The 13,592-nt window shown below is 56.1% G+C and overlaps 1 protein-coding gene across 1 annotated transcript; it reads left to right on the forward strand.

The window, feature by feature from the left end:
- The first annotated feature begins 487 nt into the window (after nt 1-487).
- Nucleotides 488-13,591, forward strand: NT5DC4 (5'-nucleotidase domain containing 4). Its single transcript, XM_049696235.1, is given in 19 exon segments — nt 488-571; nt 4,197-4,284; nt 4,366-4,486; nt 4,571-4,663; nt 4,869-4,923; nt 4,925-4,964; nt 5,075-5,132; nt 5,464-5,498; nt 5,501-5,544; nt 5,683-5,754; nt 6,004-6,084; nt 6,384-6,416; nt 7,171-7,299; nt 7,528-7,594; nt 7,715-7,885; nt 8,531-8,582; nt 8,947-9,007; nt 11,493-11,570; nt 12,960-13,591. Coding segments are annotated over 19 exon segments (1,419 nt in total). The 3' UTR covers nt 13,017-13,591.
- The last annotated feature ends 1 nt before the right edge of the window (nt 13,592 follows it).

The following is a 13,592-nucleotide window of genomic DNA, read 5'->3' on the forward strand; positions in this document are numbered from 1 at the left end:
TGTTGGCGCCTGGGCTCTGGGCTCAGGTCCGCTCTGCCATCTTGCTTTGTAATGGTGGGCGAGAGGCTTAGGACTTTGGTGCCTCATTTTGCCATCTGTAAATTCAGAGTAATGGAAGGCCTACCCCATAGGGCTGTTAACGAGCCTGGCACACAGTCAAAGCAATGCAAGGATTCACTTGTTGTTACCGTAACAAATCTCCTCTTCTGGAAGGGGCTCTGAAATGTACCAAGTCCCACAAGGGTGCCCGTGGCACAGGGGCCAGGCCGAGAGGGCCCTGTGACAGCCTGTGGTCCTCCCCAGCTGGACCTGCCGTCAGCTAAGGGGCACTGGGGTCTGGACAGGTGGCCACATCCTGGAACGGCACTACAGACTGGCCAGCTGAAGATCCATTGGGGATATGACCACCTCAGCACACAGCAGTGTGGGGATGTGCTGGTTCCCCAGCTGTGCCAGTGCACGTCACATGAGGCCCCACCAAGAAGTGATGGGCAGCTACCAGCTCCCAGCTCCCAGCGTGGCTGAGTATAACCCCACGCTGTTCAGTCACGCCCAGGAGAGGGCTGGGAGTGTACCTGGAGAGGTGGCCTGAGAAACCACTGATGTGACGGAGTGTATGTGAATGTCACTGGGTGACTTCCTTATCCTCAGGTGGAAGGGAATCTTGGGACAGACTCCCGAGTTCAGCTATGGGAAAAGCAGGATACATTTTTGCACACTCACCATGTTAACACCCAGTGGGAGGGCTGAGGAAATTTCTGGTGACTTCCCATAACTGGGTATTTCTCCTTCTGTTTCTGACCCAGAGAGGAACTATGCACCTTTAAAAAGGTCTCCCTGAGATGAGCAGAGAGCACAGAATGGGTGAAAGGGACTCGGGAAATCCTGCTGATTTCTGAAGCTTGATTCTCCTCTGATACCCTTAATAAAGGCTACCATATATAGTCCATAGGTCTGTGCATCCAACTGTCCTTCCATCCATCCATCCATCCGTCTATCCACGAATCCATCTGTCCATCCACCGATCCATCCATCCATCCATCCATCCATCCATCCATCCATCTATCCACGAATCCATCCATCCATCCATCCATCCATCCATCCATCCATCCATCCATCCATCTATCCACGAATCCATCCATCCATTCATCCATCCATCCATCCATCCATCCATCCATCCATCCATCCGATGAGGTAATGTAACTCCTGCAGCCTCCATACTCTTGCCTCACCATCCTAACATTTGCTCATCTGGAATTACCAAGGAAGGAACTATTTCACTGAAATACATTTTTTTCCCCCAGATAATTGTTATCCCTTCAAAAGGGCCTAACTTCATTAAGTTTGGCCATTTTGTAGAGAAAATTTTTGAAAATGTATCATAAACTGGCCTTCCTTTTTCAAAGAGGACATGCCACATCCTATAAGTCTTTCTGGATGATCAGGTCAAAACTCTGAATGGAAGTCGTTGTGCTTTGTTGCAAAACCAGCAATTGTGGACCCTTAGGGACTATTTCCAGCTCTACACTAAATGGTCCCAATTGCTCTGCTTTTTTTTTTTTTTTTTTGCGGTACTCGGGCCTCTCACTGTTGTGGCCTCTCCCGTTGCGGAGCAGAGGCTCCGGACACGCAGGCTCAGCGGCCATGGCTCACGGGCCCAGCCGCTCCGCGGCATGTGGGATCTTCCCGGACCGGGGCACGAACCCGTGTCCCCTGCATCGGCAGGCGGACTCTCAACCACTGCGCCACCAGGGAAGCCCTGCTCTGCTTTTTGATATTCACTTTTGTACTTTTTTTTTCCTGATTCTGAGATTCTAGTCATCTGCCACTTCTTATAGCTCCTGGTATGCTTCTAGCAATTACTTCTTTAAATGGCCTTGGGCCGGGAAGATTGATAGCCAAGTGTGTTAGAATGGTGTGTAAAGCAAAAATCTTAAGTTCTTTCTTTCTTTATTAGACAGTTTTATTATTTTTATTTTTTAAATTAATTAATTAATTTTATTTATGTTTTGGCCGCGTTGGGTCTTCGTTGCTGCGCACGGGCTTTCTCTCATTGCGGCGAGCAGGGGCTACTCTTCGTTGCGGTGCGCGGGCTTCTCATTGTGGTCGCTTCTCTTGTTGCGGAGCACGGGCTCTAGGCGCACGGGCTTCAGTAGTTGTGGCACGCGGCCTCAGTAGTTGCAGCATGCGGGCTCTAGGGCGTGGGGGCTTCAGGAGTTGTGGCGCTCAGGCTTAGTTGCTCCATGGCATGTGGGATCTTTCTGGACCAGGGCTTGAACACGTGTCCCCTGCCTTGGCAGGCAGATTCTTAACCACTGTGCCACCAGGGAAGTCCCTAGACACCCTTATTTTATTTTTTTAAACATTCAAGTACAGGTTTTTGAGTGGACATATTTTTTTTTTATGGGTTTTTAAAATTGTTTTATTTGGGAAAAGTGCGTCTTACAAAAGGGCAGCCGCAAAATACAGAGACCTCTGCAACAATTACTTGTTTTTGCTTAACGTGAAAGAATGAGTGGTATCCAAGGAATCAAAACAGTAGATGGACAAATCAGGGGCATCTCCAAGTTATTTTCAGGAAATAGAGCAACAAAACGCAAAGCTATAATTTCCTATCAAGGAATTCTTCTAACAATTTAACTTTAGCTTATCTCGTGGCTTACCACCCCTCTGTCCCCTTTTAGTGGAAAAGCATGACTGACTATTGCAAACCAATGACTCCACTACAGGAAACACCTTAGAACATAGTTTTGAATCACATCTGTCTAGCTGCAAAGCTCAGGGATGGAATGAGGCAAATACCCACAAAAACAAATACAAAAACCCGACAACAAAAGCCCCTCAAATGAGGACAAAGTTTTGTCAAAAAGTGCCTGGACTGGAAAGTCTAGGAGATCATAAAACATTAAATACAACTGGAACTGAGACCCAGTTTGTGTTAATACATGAGATAACCAGATAGTTTGAACTTCAATGGCTAGTCCCATTTGTCTATTTATATAGACAGAGCTAGCCCTGCTCTATTAACAGCTACCAATGTACTGCTGTGTCCTTTAAGATCCATTTTGAGTGGACATATTTTTTTTTCTTTCTTAAGTATTTACTTATTTATTTGGCCGTGCCGGTCTTAGTTGCGGCACGCAGGATCCCCGTTGCCGCGTGTGGGATCTTCAACTGCGGCATGCAAGATCTTTAGATGCATCACGTGGGATCTAGTTCCCTGACCAAGGATCGAACCCAGGCCCGCTGCATTGGAAGCGCGGAGTGCTAGCCACTGGACCGCAAGGGAAGTCCCGACACTCTTATTTTTAAAGCACACGAGTCTTCTGCTTTTGTAAACGCCATGTTTGCTTCACTCTGTGTTCTCTGCTACATGCTAGGTGGTTGAGGTCTTTGGGGGCACAAGCCCTAGAAGTGGAGGTGGCATAATACGGATGAATCCTTCTTCCTTGATCATTACTATTTTCTCTCTTAGAGAAGAGAGGGGATGCCAGAGACTGTCCTGGCTTTCTTCTCCCTCAAAGGAGGAGATGGGGGCCCAGGGTGGCGCCCACGGGGTCAGTGGTGTCTGAAGTGTTTGAGGGAGACGGGAGCTGCTGGGCCTCACTGCTAGCGGGCAGGTGGCTGGGGAGGGGGCCGCTGTCTCCTCACTCCTGGCAGCGATGGCCTGTGTGGACCGGGGAGAGCCTGGGGGGCCCAGAGGGGAGACACAGGCCCTGGGGTAGGATTGGCACCAGCGGTGAGATGGGCATTGTGGATGGAGGTCGGGGGGATCTTACAAACACCCCATTTCCTGACATATCCCACACAACACAGCAGCCCATACACAGGGATGGTGACACTCAGAACACAGACCAGCCCCTGCACTCACAAGGGGACATCTTTCTGTAGGTGGGCAGTGGCCCGTCAGAGGGAAACCTGACAGTGTACACTTGGCATGGAGGGAGCTGCTCTCCCCCCACGCACGCCGACGTGGGGACATGTGCTGCCCACCTGTGACAAACGCACCCTCTCTGAACTTGGACACAGTGACCCCGCTCAGGAAAGAGACAACAGCGCATCCTCGCGCACGGGGATGCCCCCAGCACACTCCCACGTTGAGACGGAGCCCTGCACACGCTCGCACACGTGCTCACATGCATGTGCCCAGACACACGCGAGGCCCTGGGTCTTGGAGTCTGGGGGGCTGATCTCAGTGTCTTTCCCCTTCCAGGATTTTTGTCAACCGCGGCCTGGAGCTGGGGAAGATTTGTTGCCTTGGCTTCGACATGGACTGCACTCCGGCTGGGAAGGGGAGGGGAGTGAGGGGAATTTGGGGCTGGGAGCAGGGGGCGGGCACCAACCGGCCTGGGTCTGCTTGGCCCACAGCCTACAAGTCCCCGGCCTATGAGACGCTGTCCTTCGAGTTGCTGCTGGAGCGCCTGGTGTGCGTCGGGTACCCACACAAGATCCTGCGCTGCACCTACGACCCTGCCTTCCCCGCCAGGTGTGGGAGCCCGCGGGGCGGGAGGCTGGGCCCACTCACTGGCCCTGGTGCCTCATCCACAACCTCTGTACCGTCTCCCGGGAGGCTGGTGTTTGACGCGCCCTGTGGAAACCTGCTGAAGGTGGACACCCGCGGGAATGGGCTGCTGGGCACCCACGGCTTCTCCTTCCTCCCAGAGTAAGGAACGGGGTGGGGGGCGAGGATGCTGGAGGAAAGACAGTGGCAGGGGGTGACTCAGGCACACCGCAGGGGCTCAGCAATGCCAGCTGGATAAGGAGGGAGAGAAGGATGGGTAGAGGCGGGAAAGAGTGGCGGGGCCTGTCCTGGCCTCTGGGAGGCGCTGGGGAGGGCCATCACGGCACCCAGCCCACCCCTTCCCTAGGGCCGAGATCTGGAGTTTCTACCCCAGTAAGTTCATTCAGAGGGATGAGCTGCAGCGAGCGGTCCCACACCCTCATCACGCTCTTCAACCTGCCTGGTGAGGGCTGATAGGGGTGGGGGGAGGTGATCCTTTGGTCCCGGCTCTGGCCTGGCGGGCTGCTGCCTGGATCCTCGGGCCGGCGACCGACCAGCCTCCCTCTGCCCTAGAAACCTGTCTCTACCTCTGCCTGGTGGGCTTCTTCTCTGGCCGCTCCCGCTACATCCAGTGAGTTCCATGCCCCTCCGCGCTGCAGCCCTGGGTGACCAGCAGGACACTGCATGGCTTAGGGGCCAAGCCCGGAAATGGGGGCCTCACCAGAGGGCAGAGGCTCCTCCTGAGGGGTTTGAGGGGCTCTAGGAGCTCAGAGGGAAGGCCTTGGATGTAGGGGCCCCCAACCTTGTAACTGATGCCCCCACGGGGTGACACCCGTGCCAGGAGGGTTGGGACATGAGCCCAGTGTCGGGCCCACTGTGGATGGAGGGGTCCCCCTGGTAGGGGTCCAGGGTTGGTGGTCACATCAGGGCCCCTTATCAGCCTCGCTCTTGGCCTGACCCAGCTGTGACACCGGTTATCAGCATGGGAACCTCTTCATGTCTTCCAGGATGTGACGGATGCCATGGATAACGTCCACCATTCGGTGAGTGGCCCAGGCCCCCAGACCCCATAAGGTTTCACTCTTCTTCCCGTGGAGGCTGGTGGTCTGGGCTCCCTCATCTTGGATGCAGGCATGTGTAGGCACGCGTGCGCGTGTGCACACACGCACACACATTCACAGCTCTGCTCCCTCCCACGGGGCTGTCTCAAGGAAAGGACCCCAGAAGACTTGGAGAAATACATGGAGAAGGATGCGAGTGGCTATAGACCAGGGTCGTGACCAAGCCTGTCCCTTTGTCCCCCTCCTCCCCAGGGCACTGGGGCTGCTCCCCCTCCCCTGGCCTCCCCTCGAGATCTGGACAGAGCTGTGCACCCTGGCCTTGCGCCCCGCCCTCCTGCCTGGCCTGAGGCCCCCTGCCTATGGGGCTGAGACCTGGGAAGGGGCTCCCGGGGCAGCTTGGGGAGACCCCAGCCCTGGAGGCTGCTCTTCTCTCTGACCCAGGCGGGAATCCCCATCCTGCGGGGCAAGAGGAAGGAGGTAGGGAAGGTGTTCCTGGCTACCGGCAGCTACAACTACACCGACGTGCATGTGCCTGTGACGGGGGAGGCCCTCAGCCTCCGGGCCAGAGAACTGCTTCCTTCTTGGCCCTGGGGAAACTGAGGCACTGCAGGAAACAGCAGCCAAGACCCTGCTCCGCCCACTGCCTGGTTGGCATCTTGGGTTCCATTTCTTGGCCTTTTTAGATCTCAGTGGAAGAAGCAATTTTCCCACCATCTCGCTCCTGCGGTCCCCAGCATGGCCTGTGGGGTGAGGGCAATGGCAGGTAGTGGCCCCTGGCCCATCTCAGCTGGGTGCCCTGACCCCTGCCCTGTCCCCGCCAGGCCATCCGGAGCTACCTGTTTGGCGCTGGTGAGGTGAGGGCCACGCGCCTGGCTGGGGGAGGCTGTGTCAAGGGCAGGCAGGGCCGGGCTGGGCCACCTTGCTGGGGCCCTTCCCATGGCCAGCCCCCCCGCTGGACGAAGAGGCAAGTGTGTGTGTGGGTCGTTTCACGTGGGTGGGTCTGTTGGAACTTCCCCCGTGGGTGGGAGACCAGTGACCTCAGCCGGTCCACAGGAGGAGCCTGGAGGGGTGGGGAAGGCCACTCACAGCCTTGGAGAAGGCAGTGAAGAGGCCATCAGGTATTTGGGGAGGGGCTGGTTGGGGCGGAAGTGGGTGGGGAAGGGGGTGAGAAGAGGCTGTAGCAGGCCTGGGGGAGGGGGCATGACACACCCCGCGGGGACCCGGCAGGCAAGCCGGTGAGCGGGTCTGCAGCTCGGGGACTGTGCTCTTGTCCCGTGCCCCTGCGTCTCTGACTCTGCTGTGAGGGGCTCTGGAGGCTGACGCGGTGCACGCGACATCCAGCGCTGGCCTCCGCTGCTATAGCTTGTGAGCCTCCCATGCCAGCATGGCTGCGTGGCCAGACTGCCGGGGTCCTGCCCCCGGGACGTCTCAGTCCTGCTGAGGGCCAGGGCCAGGGCACGTGGGCGGGCATGAGATGCGAGGGCTGGCGAGCTTTCACCGGTCCAGAGCGTGGCGGAGCCTGGGCGGGCATCCGGCCGGGTATGGCGGGGCAGGGGCTGGCGGGGACCTGGCTGAGGACCTGTGAGCCGCGGTGGGTCAGATTCCCAGGCTGAGCACTTGTGTCTGCACCTGCCCACCCCCTGCAGGCCCTGGAGGTCCTACTTCGACCTGATCGTGGTGGACACGCAGAAGCCCTGCTTCTTTGCGGAGGGAACGGTGCTGAGACAGCTCAGGACGGTAATGCAGGGGCCGAGGCCCGTCCCCCATGACCCGTGGCCCACGCTGTGGGGAGGGAACCCGCCTCTCAGGCTTGATCTGCCCTTAGCAGCTGCTGCTCTGCTGTCTGTCTGTCCCTGGAAGCAAGGAAGCAGGGGACCCCTTCAGGGCCCTCTGCCGCCTCCTTCTTCCCACACCCCACGGTCACCCCTGCCAATCCCAGCCCCCTGCCCTCTCTGCCCGCTCTAGGACATGGGTAAGCTCTGCGTGGGCACCAGCACGGGGCCCCATCAGCACTGTGCCGTCTACTCTGGAGGTACCGGCTCCCCGCCCCGTCCTGCCACAGGCGCCACCTCTCAGCTAGGAGCCCATGTCCCCAGGCTGCCCACCAGGCAGGAAGGGCTGTGAGTGGGCCTGTCCTCCCACGGTCGGGCAGGGTCGTCAGACGCAGTGTGCAAGCTGCTCGGGGTGCGGGGGAAGGACATCCTGGACGTCGGGGACCACATCTTTGGGGACATCCTCAAGTCCAAGGAGCGGCAGGGCTGGCGGACTTGCCTGGTGGTTCCTGAGCTGTCCCGGGAGCTGGACATCTAGGCCTGAGAGGAGGGTGAGACGTGGGGGGCCAGCAGGGGGCACCATGGTCACATCTTCCCCTCTCTCCTGCGGGGGGCTTGGTAGTGACCGTGATAATACCGTCCTCTCTGTGGTTTGTGAGAGCAGATCTATTTTATACACGAGGAAACAAGAGACCCAGAGAGGTTAAGCGGCTTGCCCAAAGTCACACAGCCAGAAGGGCTAAAGTTGAGACTCAAATCCTGTCTCCTGATTCCAGAGTCCTGTGGTGTTTCTGTAGTCCGAGGTTTCCTTCCTCACTGAACCCACCCTTCTTACCCACCCTGAGGAATCTTAGTGAGTGGAAGGTCCACTCTCCCAGCCAGGAATGACTTGTATCCTCGGGGTCAGGAGTTGCTATGAACCCAAACAATCCGGGCTTGTCCTAAGGGCTGGGTTTGAGTCATTGCCTTGTGACCTTGGGCGGGTCACCTGACTCCCTGTCAGCTTCCTCAACCGTCCCTGCTCTGCCTTGGGCAGAGTCTCCCTCGATGTAAGGAAAGGGTGAAGGATGTTATACACACAGTAGGGGGAGCCTAGACCCCAGTGGCCTTTCCACCCTCACCTCAACTAGCTGAGCTAGGCCTGGGACAAAGGTGGGCAGGGTTGTCAAGCCCCCTGTCCCCTGTCCACTTTTCAGAGCGAATGGAGGAGCTGAAGAGGCTGGACATGCAACTGGCGGACCTGTACCAGTGAGAGCCCTGACCTGTGACCCCTGCCCGGGGAGGGGAGCAGGATGGAGGGTAATGGTCCATGTCCAGGCCTGGCAGCGGGGTCCTCGCCAGAGTGGTCGGGAAATCACGATCTGTTTCAGGGTGGGCTTCCCTAGTAAACTGGACTTTGGGACCCCTCTGACCCCCTTGGGACACTCACACTGTGACCTCTAGGCCCTTCCTGCTGACCCACCAGCCTGGACTGAGGACGCTTACCATCTCACGGGCACACACCCAGCCCAGTACCCCCCACTGGTGTCCCCAACTCGATCTGGGGAGGTTGTGCCTGGAGCCTGGGGGGCCGTTCCTCTCTTCCTGGGTCATGTGGCCATTTTTGCACCAGGCACATGGATGGCAGCAGTTCCGGGCTGCCACTCATCAGCTCCACCAAGAGGGAGATTCGGGTAAGAGCGGGGTGCCGAGGGAGGAGGGGATGGGCCCAGGGGGCTGAAGGTAGGGCGTGTGCCTCCGGGCGGCCTGACTGGATCCGCTCCGTCCCAGACCCCAGAGCCCAATTACGACTCCCCCAGTCGTCAGGAGCGCCACCTGGCCTTGTCAGCCAGCGCCCCCTGCTGGCCATATTACGAATGACAGCAGTATGCTCTTAAAAGGGCCTGCGGGGTGATGGGTGGGGCTTAACCAGTTCCTCAATCTCCACCGTTAACCTTGAGAAGTGCCGGCCTCCTGGGTTGGGTCCTCATGTGACCGACCACCCGGCTAGCGTCTGGGGTCAGCCAGACAAGGGGCCTGAGAAGACGGGATCTAGGGCCGGTGGAAAGGACACGTTCCCTGTGGTATTACTTGACCAGTCACCAAAGCTGGGAGAGTCCCACAGGCCACATCAAGGGGTGTCAGGCCACTTGGCCTTCCCAGGCCCAGCTGGGACCAATAGTGAAGGATCTTTGCTGAGCCTCTTGTAGGGTATTTGATCCTCCCACAGCCCCGCGAGGTGGGCTGGGCGGGGATCATCATCCTTATTTTACTCACGGGGAAACTGAGGCACATGTGCTGCTCAGTCACTCTGGGAGTAACATCTGGACCAGTTTTCTAGACTCTAAAAGAAGGGCCTGTGATGCGGGGGGGCCTGTTGGGGGGGCCGGAGTGGGGACTGGGCGTGTGGGCCTCCTCCAAAGCCCTCTGAGGAGGCATCAGAAGGTAAGTGATGCTGAGAATTTAGTGCAGGGTGGTCACTCTCCAGGGCCAGGCAGGAAACTAACTGTGAAGTGGGAAGTGGGGTCCGTGGCAAAGCGGCGAGCTGCCCCACTTCCCAAAGACCCCGGCTGCGGGCAACACGGCAGCCCCTTCCCCGTCGTGGGCTGCAGGGGTGGGGGTGAGGGGGTGGGGTGGGCGGGGATGGGATCTCTGCCCGCGAGTCTCCCAGGAGCTGGACCAGTGCTACAGCGCGATGGGCAGCCTGTTCCGCTGCGGCTTCCGCCAGACGCTCTTCTCCAACCATATGATGCGCTACGCCGACCTCTACACGGCCACCTGCCTCAACTTCCTGTACCACCGCTCAGCTCTCTGTACCGGGTGGCCCCGGAGCTGGTGGGTCCCTGCAGAACCCCCCCCCCCGGCATCCCTGACCCTCCGTCCCAGAAGGATCCACTGGTCCCCAGCCCTGCCAAGGGCTTTTGAGGTCACCAGACCCACGCTCCCCCTCTAGGCACAAGCGGGTCAAACCCTTGCAGATAACTGTCCACACGTTAAAAAAAAAAAAAAGCTCTAGAGGGGTTGTGGTTGTATAGATACGATGCCTCAGCTGGGAAGTTTTCCTCCTGCCCTCCTGCTTTAAACTGAGACCACATTATCTCCCTAGTACATATGATACTGGTTTGAAGGAGGAAGGCTATGGTCTCCCTACCCTCAGTACACAGTGATGCAGAGGAAGTGGACCAAACAGCAGTCCATACAGTAAACGCTCCAGCTGGTTTTCCTCTGGAAGCCCTGGAGATGCTTCTGGGGCAAAAGCAGGGAAGTGGAGGCGGCGAAGACGCCACGGAGTTCATGGGGGCCGTGGGACTGACCAGTGCGGAGCTCCCCGGAGGACACCCGTCCCTCTCCCAACAGGCGGTCATTATTTCCGTCGTACATGGTGTGCCACCTGCACTCAAGGATCTGGACTTGAAACTAGTTCTCTGGGGCTCCCTGAGCCCTGCTTTTCTTGTCACTCTCAGCTCCCTTCCTGATATTTGAGAGGAGGAAAAACTATTTTGTTTCTGGGCTGGGTGTTTGTTTTTTTAAAATCGATCCTGCTGAATGCTTAACCCGGCAAAGTAGGTTTTCTTCTCATTTTACCACTGGTGAATTTTAAGTGCAGAGAACCTAAGGAACTTGCTGTCACACTGGTAGACAGACTGCAGAGTCAGCATTTGAACCCAGGGCTGCTGAACTCAGGGGACACGCTCTGCCCCCTGCATCACACTGCCACATGCTGGGGGAACTGAGCTCTCACCATGCAGCTTCATCCCTTCTCTGGGCTTTTAGATGAGCAGGGCTGGAGATTTCCTGTTGCCAAACCTGGGGGTCCGAGGCAGTTATAGTGCTGTTAGACATTGTTGCTAAAGTAGAGACCAGACAGGTGAAGAAAAAGGATCCGGAGCACCCAGGTGAAACAGTTAAAGAAACCTGACCTTTACCCCGCTGTGCTGCCTGGGATTTTTGAGGAAGTGAAGTCCGTCTGCCAGAACTTTCCTTCTCCAGCTGACCCTCCTGGGCTCCCTTTTCTGTGGCATCACTGGGCAGGAAGCTGGCAGCTGGGGGCAGAGGATGGAGCTGGCGGGGGGGTGGGGGGTGGGGGGTGGGGGGCGGTGTCTATGCATAACTGGGGACTCCGGGAAGGCCTCACCACTGACGGAGCTTCTCCACCTCTTGCTGCATTGGTCCCTACAGATGCCCCATGAGTCAGCAGCAGAGCCAGAATGGGCCAGTCTGGGTCCTGCCGCCCACCTCCTCTCCTGCAGCCAGAGGGTGAGTTGCTGGGAAGTGGGAGGAGCCACCTGGCTGGCCCAGGAGCTCAGCGACTTAGGGGCTACCCCGGGGCTAGAGCAGGGGTCCCAATGGAGCAGTATCAACCCGAGCAGGCATTTGGGAGATTTGCAGGAGCTCTTTTGCCTTCCAAGTGCAATCATTCCTGAGTATTTACATAGAAATACATATTATATTATACATTGCTTTTCATTTCTCCTATGTTATAGTTATGGTATTATATTGATTTTTAAGATTATAGAGACAATCATTATATTATCTATGAATTTCAATTCAGGATAGAAGAAATGAAAATATTTGTTTTACATATTTTTTTAATTGAAATAGTTGATTTACAATGTTGTGTTAGAAAATATTTGGATTTAAAATGAGGCATTGGGGCTTCCCTGGTGGCGCAGTGGTTCAGAGTCCGCCTGCAAATGCAGGCGACACGGGTTCGTGCTCCGGTCCGGGAAGATCCCACATGCCGCGGAGCGGCTGGGCCCGTGAGCCATGGCCGCTGAGCCTGCGCGTCTGGAGCCTGTGCTCCGCAACGGGAGGGGCCACAACAGTGAGAGGCCCGCGTACCGGGAAAAAAAAAAAAAAAAAAAAGAGGCATTGGGTCCGAGGGGGCCCAGAACCACTGGCTGTCAGCCCAAACTCACAGGTTCTGCTCAGCGGGGTCAGCTGACTGTACTGGGGCCCTGCACCTCTTCACACCAGTTATGGCTCATTTCTCTGACAGCTCCGTCTCCGCCCTGGGAGAGGTTGCAGAGCACAGGCTCTCCCTGGCCAAGCTTCCTCTCCAGGCAGCTTTTATGGACACAATGTGTAGGGGCTTCTGCTTTGACCCCTCTGCTCCTTTGTGCTGCCTGACTGCCCTTTGAGTGCAAACTCCAGTTTTCCTGAGGGGCAGGCTCAGCTCCTAGCCTGGTTCTGCAGCCCCAAGCCCTGCAGGAGGGTTCCTGTTTCTACCCTGGCGTTCCTGGGCCTTGATTTTCAAAATGCCTGTCTCATCGGTTCCCTTTAGATTGGTGGCTTCGGGCTCAGTGAGCATTCTTCCCACCGTTTTTTTTCCCAAGCACCTCCAGCATGCCCGACAAGGTAGAAACGGAATTGTAAGCCACTTTACTCCTGCCCAGGAGAAGCTCAAAATTCAAGCACATCAATACTTTAATCAGTGCTTTGCAACTATTTTTCCCTCCCAGCCCACCAGAGGGCTGGACCCACTCCCATCTGCAACTGCGTGTTCTCTGGGGATGTGTTGGTTTCTCTGCCCCTTCATCTCCATCCCAGCCCAGGCTAGGGCATTTTGACACATTTTCTACCCCTGGTTGAGAGTCACTGTGAGAACCTGGGAAGGCTCCATAACCAGCTTTCTTTGTTTCTTAGAAGGCTGAGGGCAAAGAGAGAGGCAAGGACCAGGAGGGCTGCACGGAGGCAGACTGAATCCAGGACACAGGCCGGCATCACGGTCGTCTTCCACTTGAAATATTTTTCAGATAACGGGAAAAATATGGAAGAGAGAAAAAGCAACCATATTGAAGTCTCCTAAATGTAACAGATTTGGAGCCCAAGAGCACTTCTTTTAGGTAGGAGGAAGGTGTCTTGCTCTCATCCTGGAAGGCAACCCTCCCTGGCCTCTGGGCCATTTGTGTGTAACAAGTGGAATTATTTTGCCCAGTTCCCCTGAGTGTATCATTTCACATCCAATTTTATTTTTATCCATTTCTTTTTAAAAATAGTATTTACGGGACTTCCCTGGCGGTCCAGTGGTTAAGACTCCACACTTCCAATGCAGGGGGTGTGGGTTCGATCCCTTGTCGGGGAGCTATGATCCCACATGCCTTGCGGCCAAAAAACCAAAACATAAAATAGTAGCAATAGTGTAACAAATTCAATAAAGACTTAAAAAAAAAAGGTCCACATCAAAAAATAAATAAAAATAATATTTCTGTGCACTTTTGATTCCGTTACTAGTAACAATAATACCTAATCGGCTATAGATGACCTCATTAATGTTCT

Source organism: Orcinus orca, chromosome 13 (genome assembly GCF_937001465.1).
Source record: "Orcinus orca chromosome 13, mOrcOrc1.1, whole genome shotgun sequence".
Lineage (NCBI taxonomy): Eukaryota > Metazoa > Chordata > Mammalia > Artiodactyla > Delphinidae > Orcinus > Orcinus orca.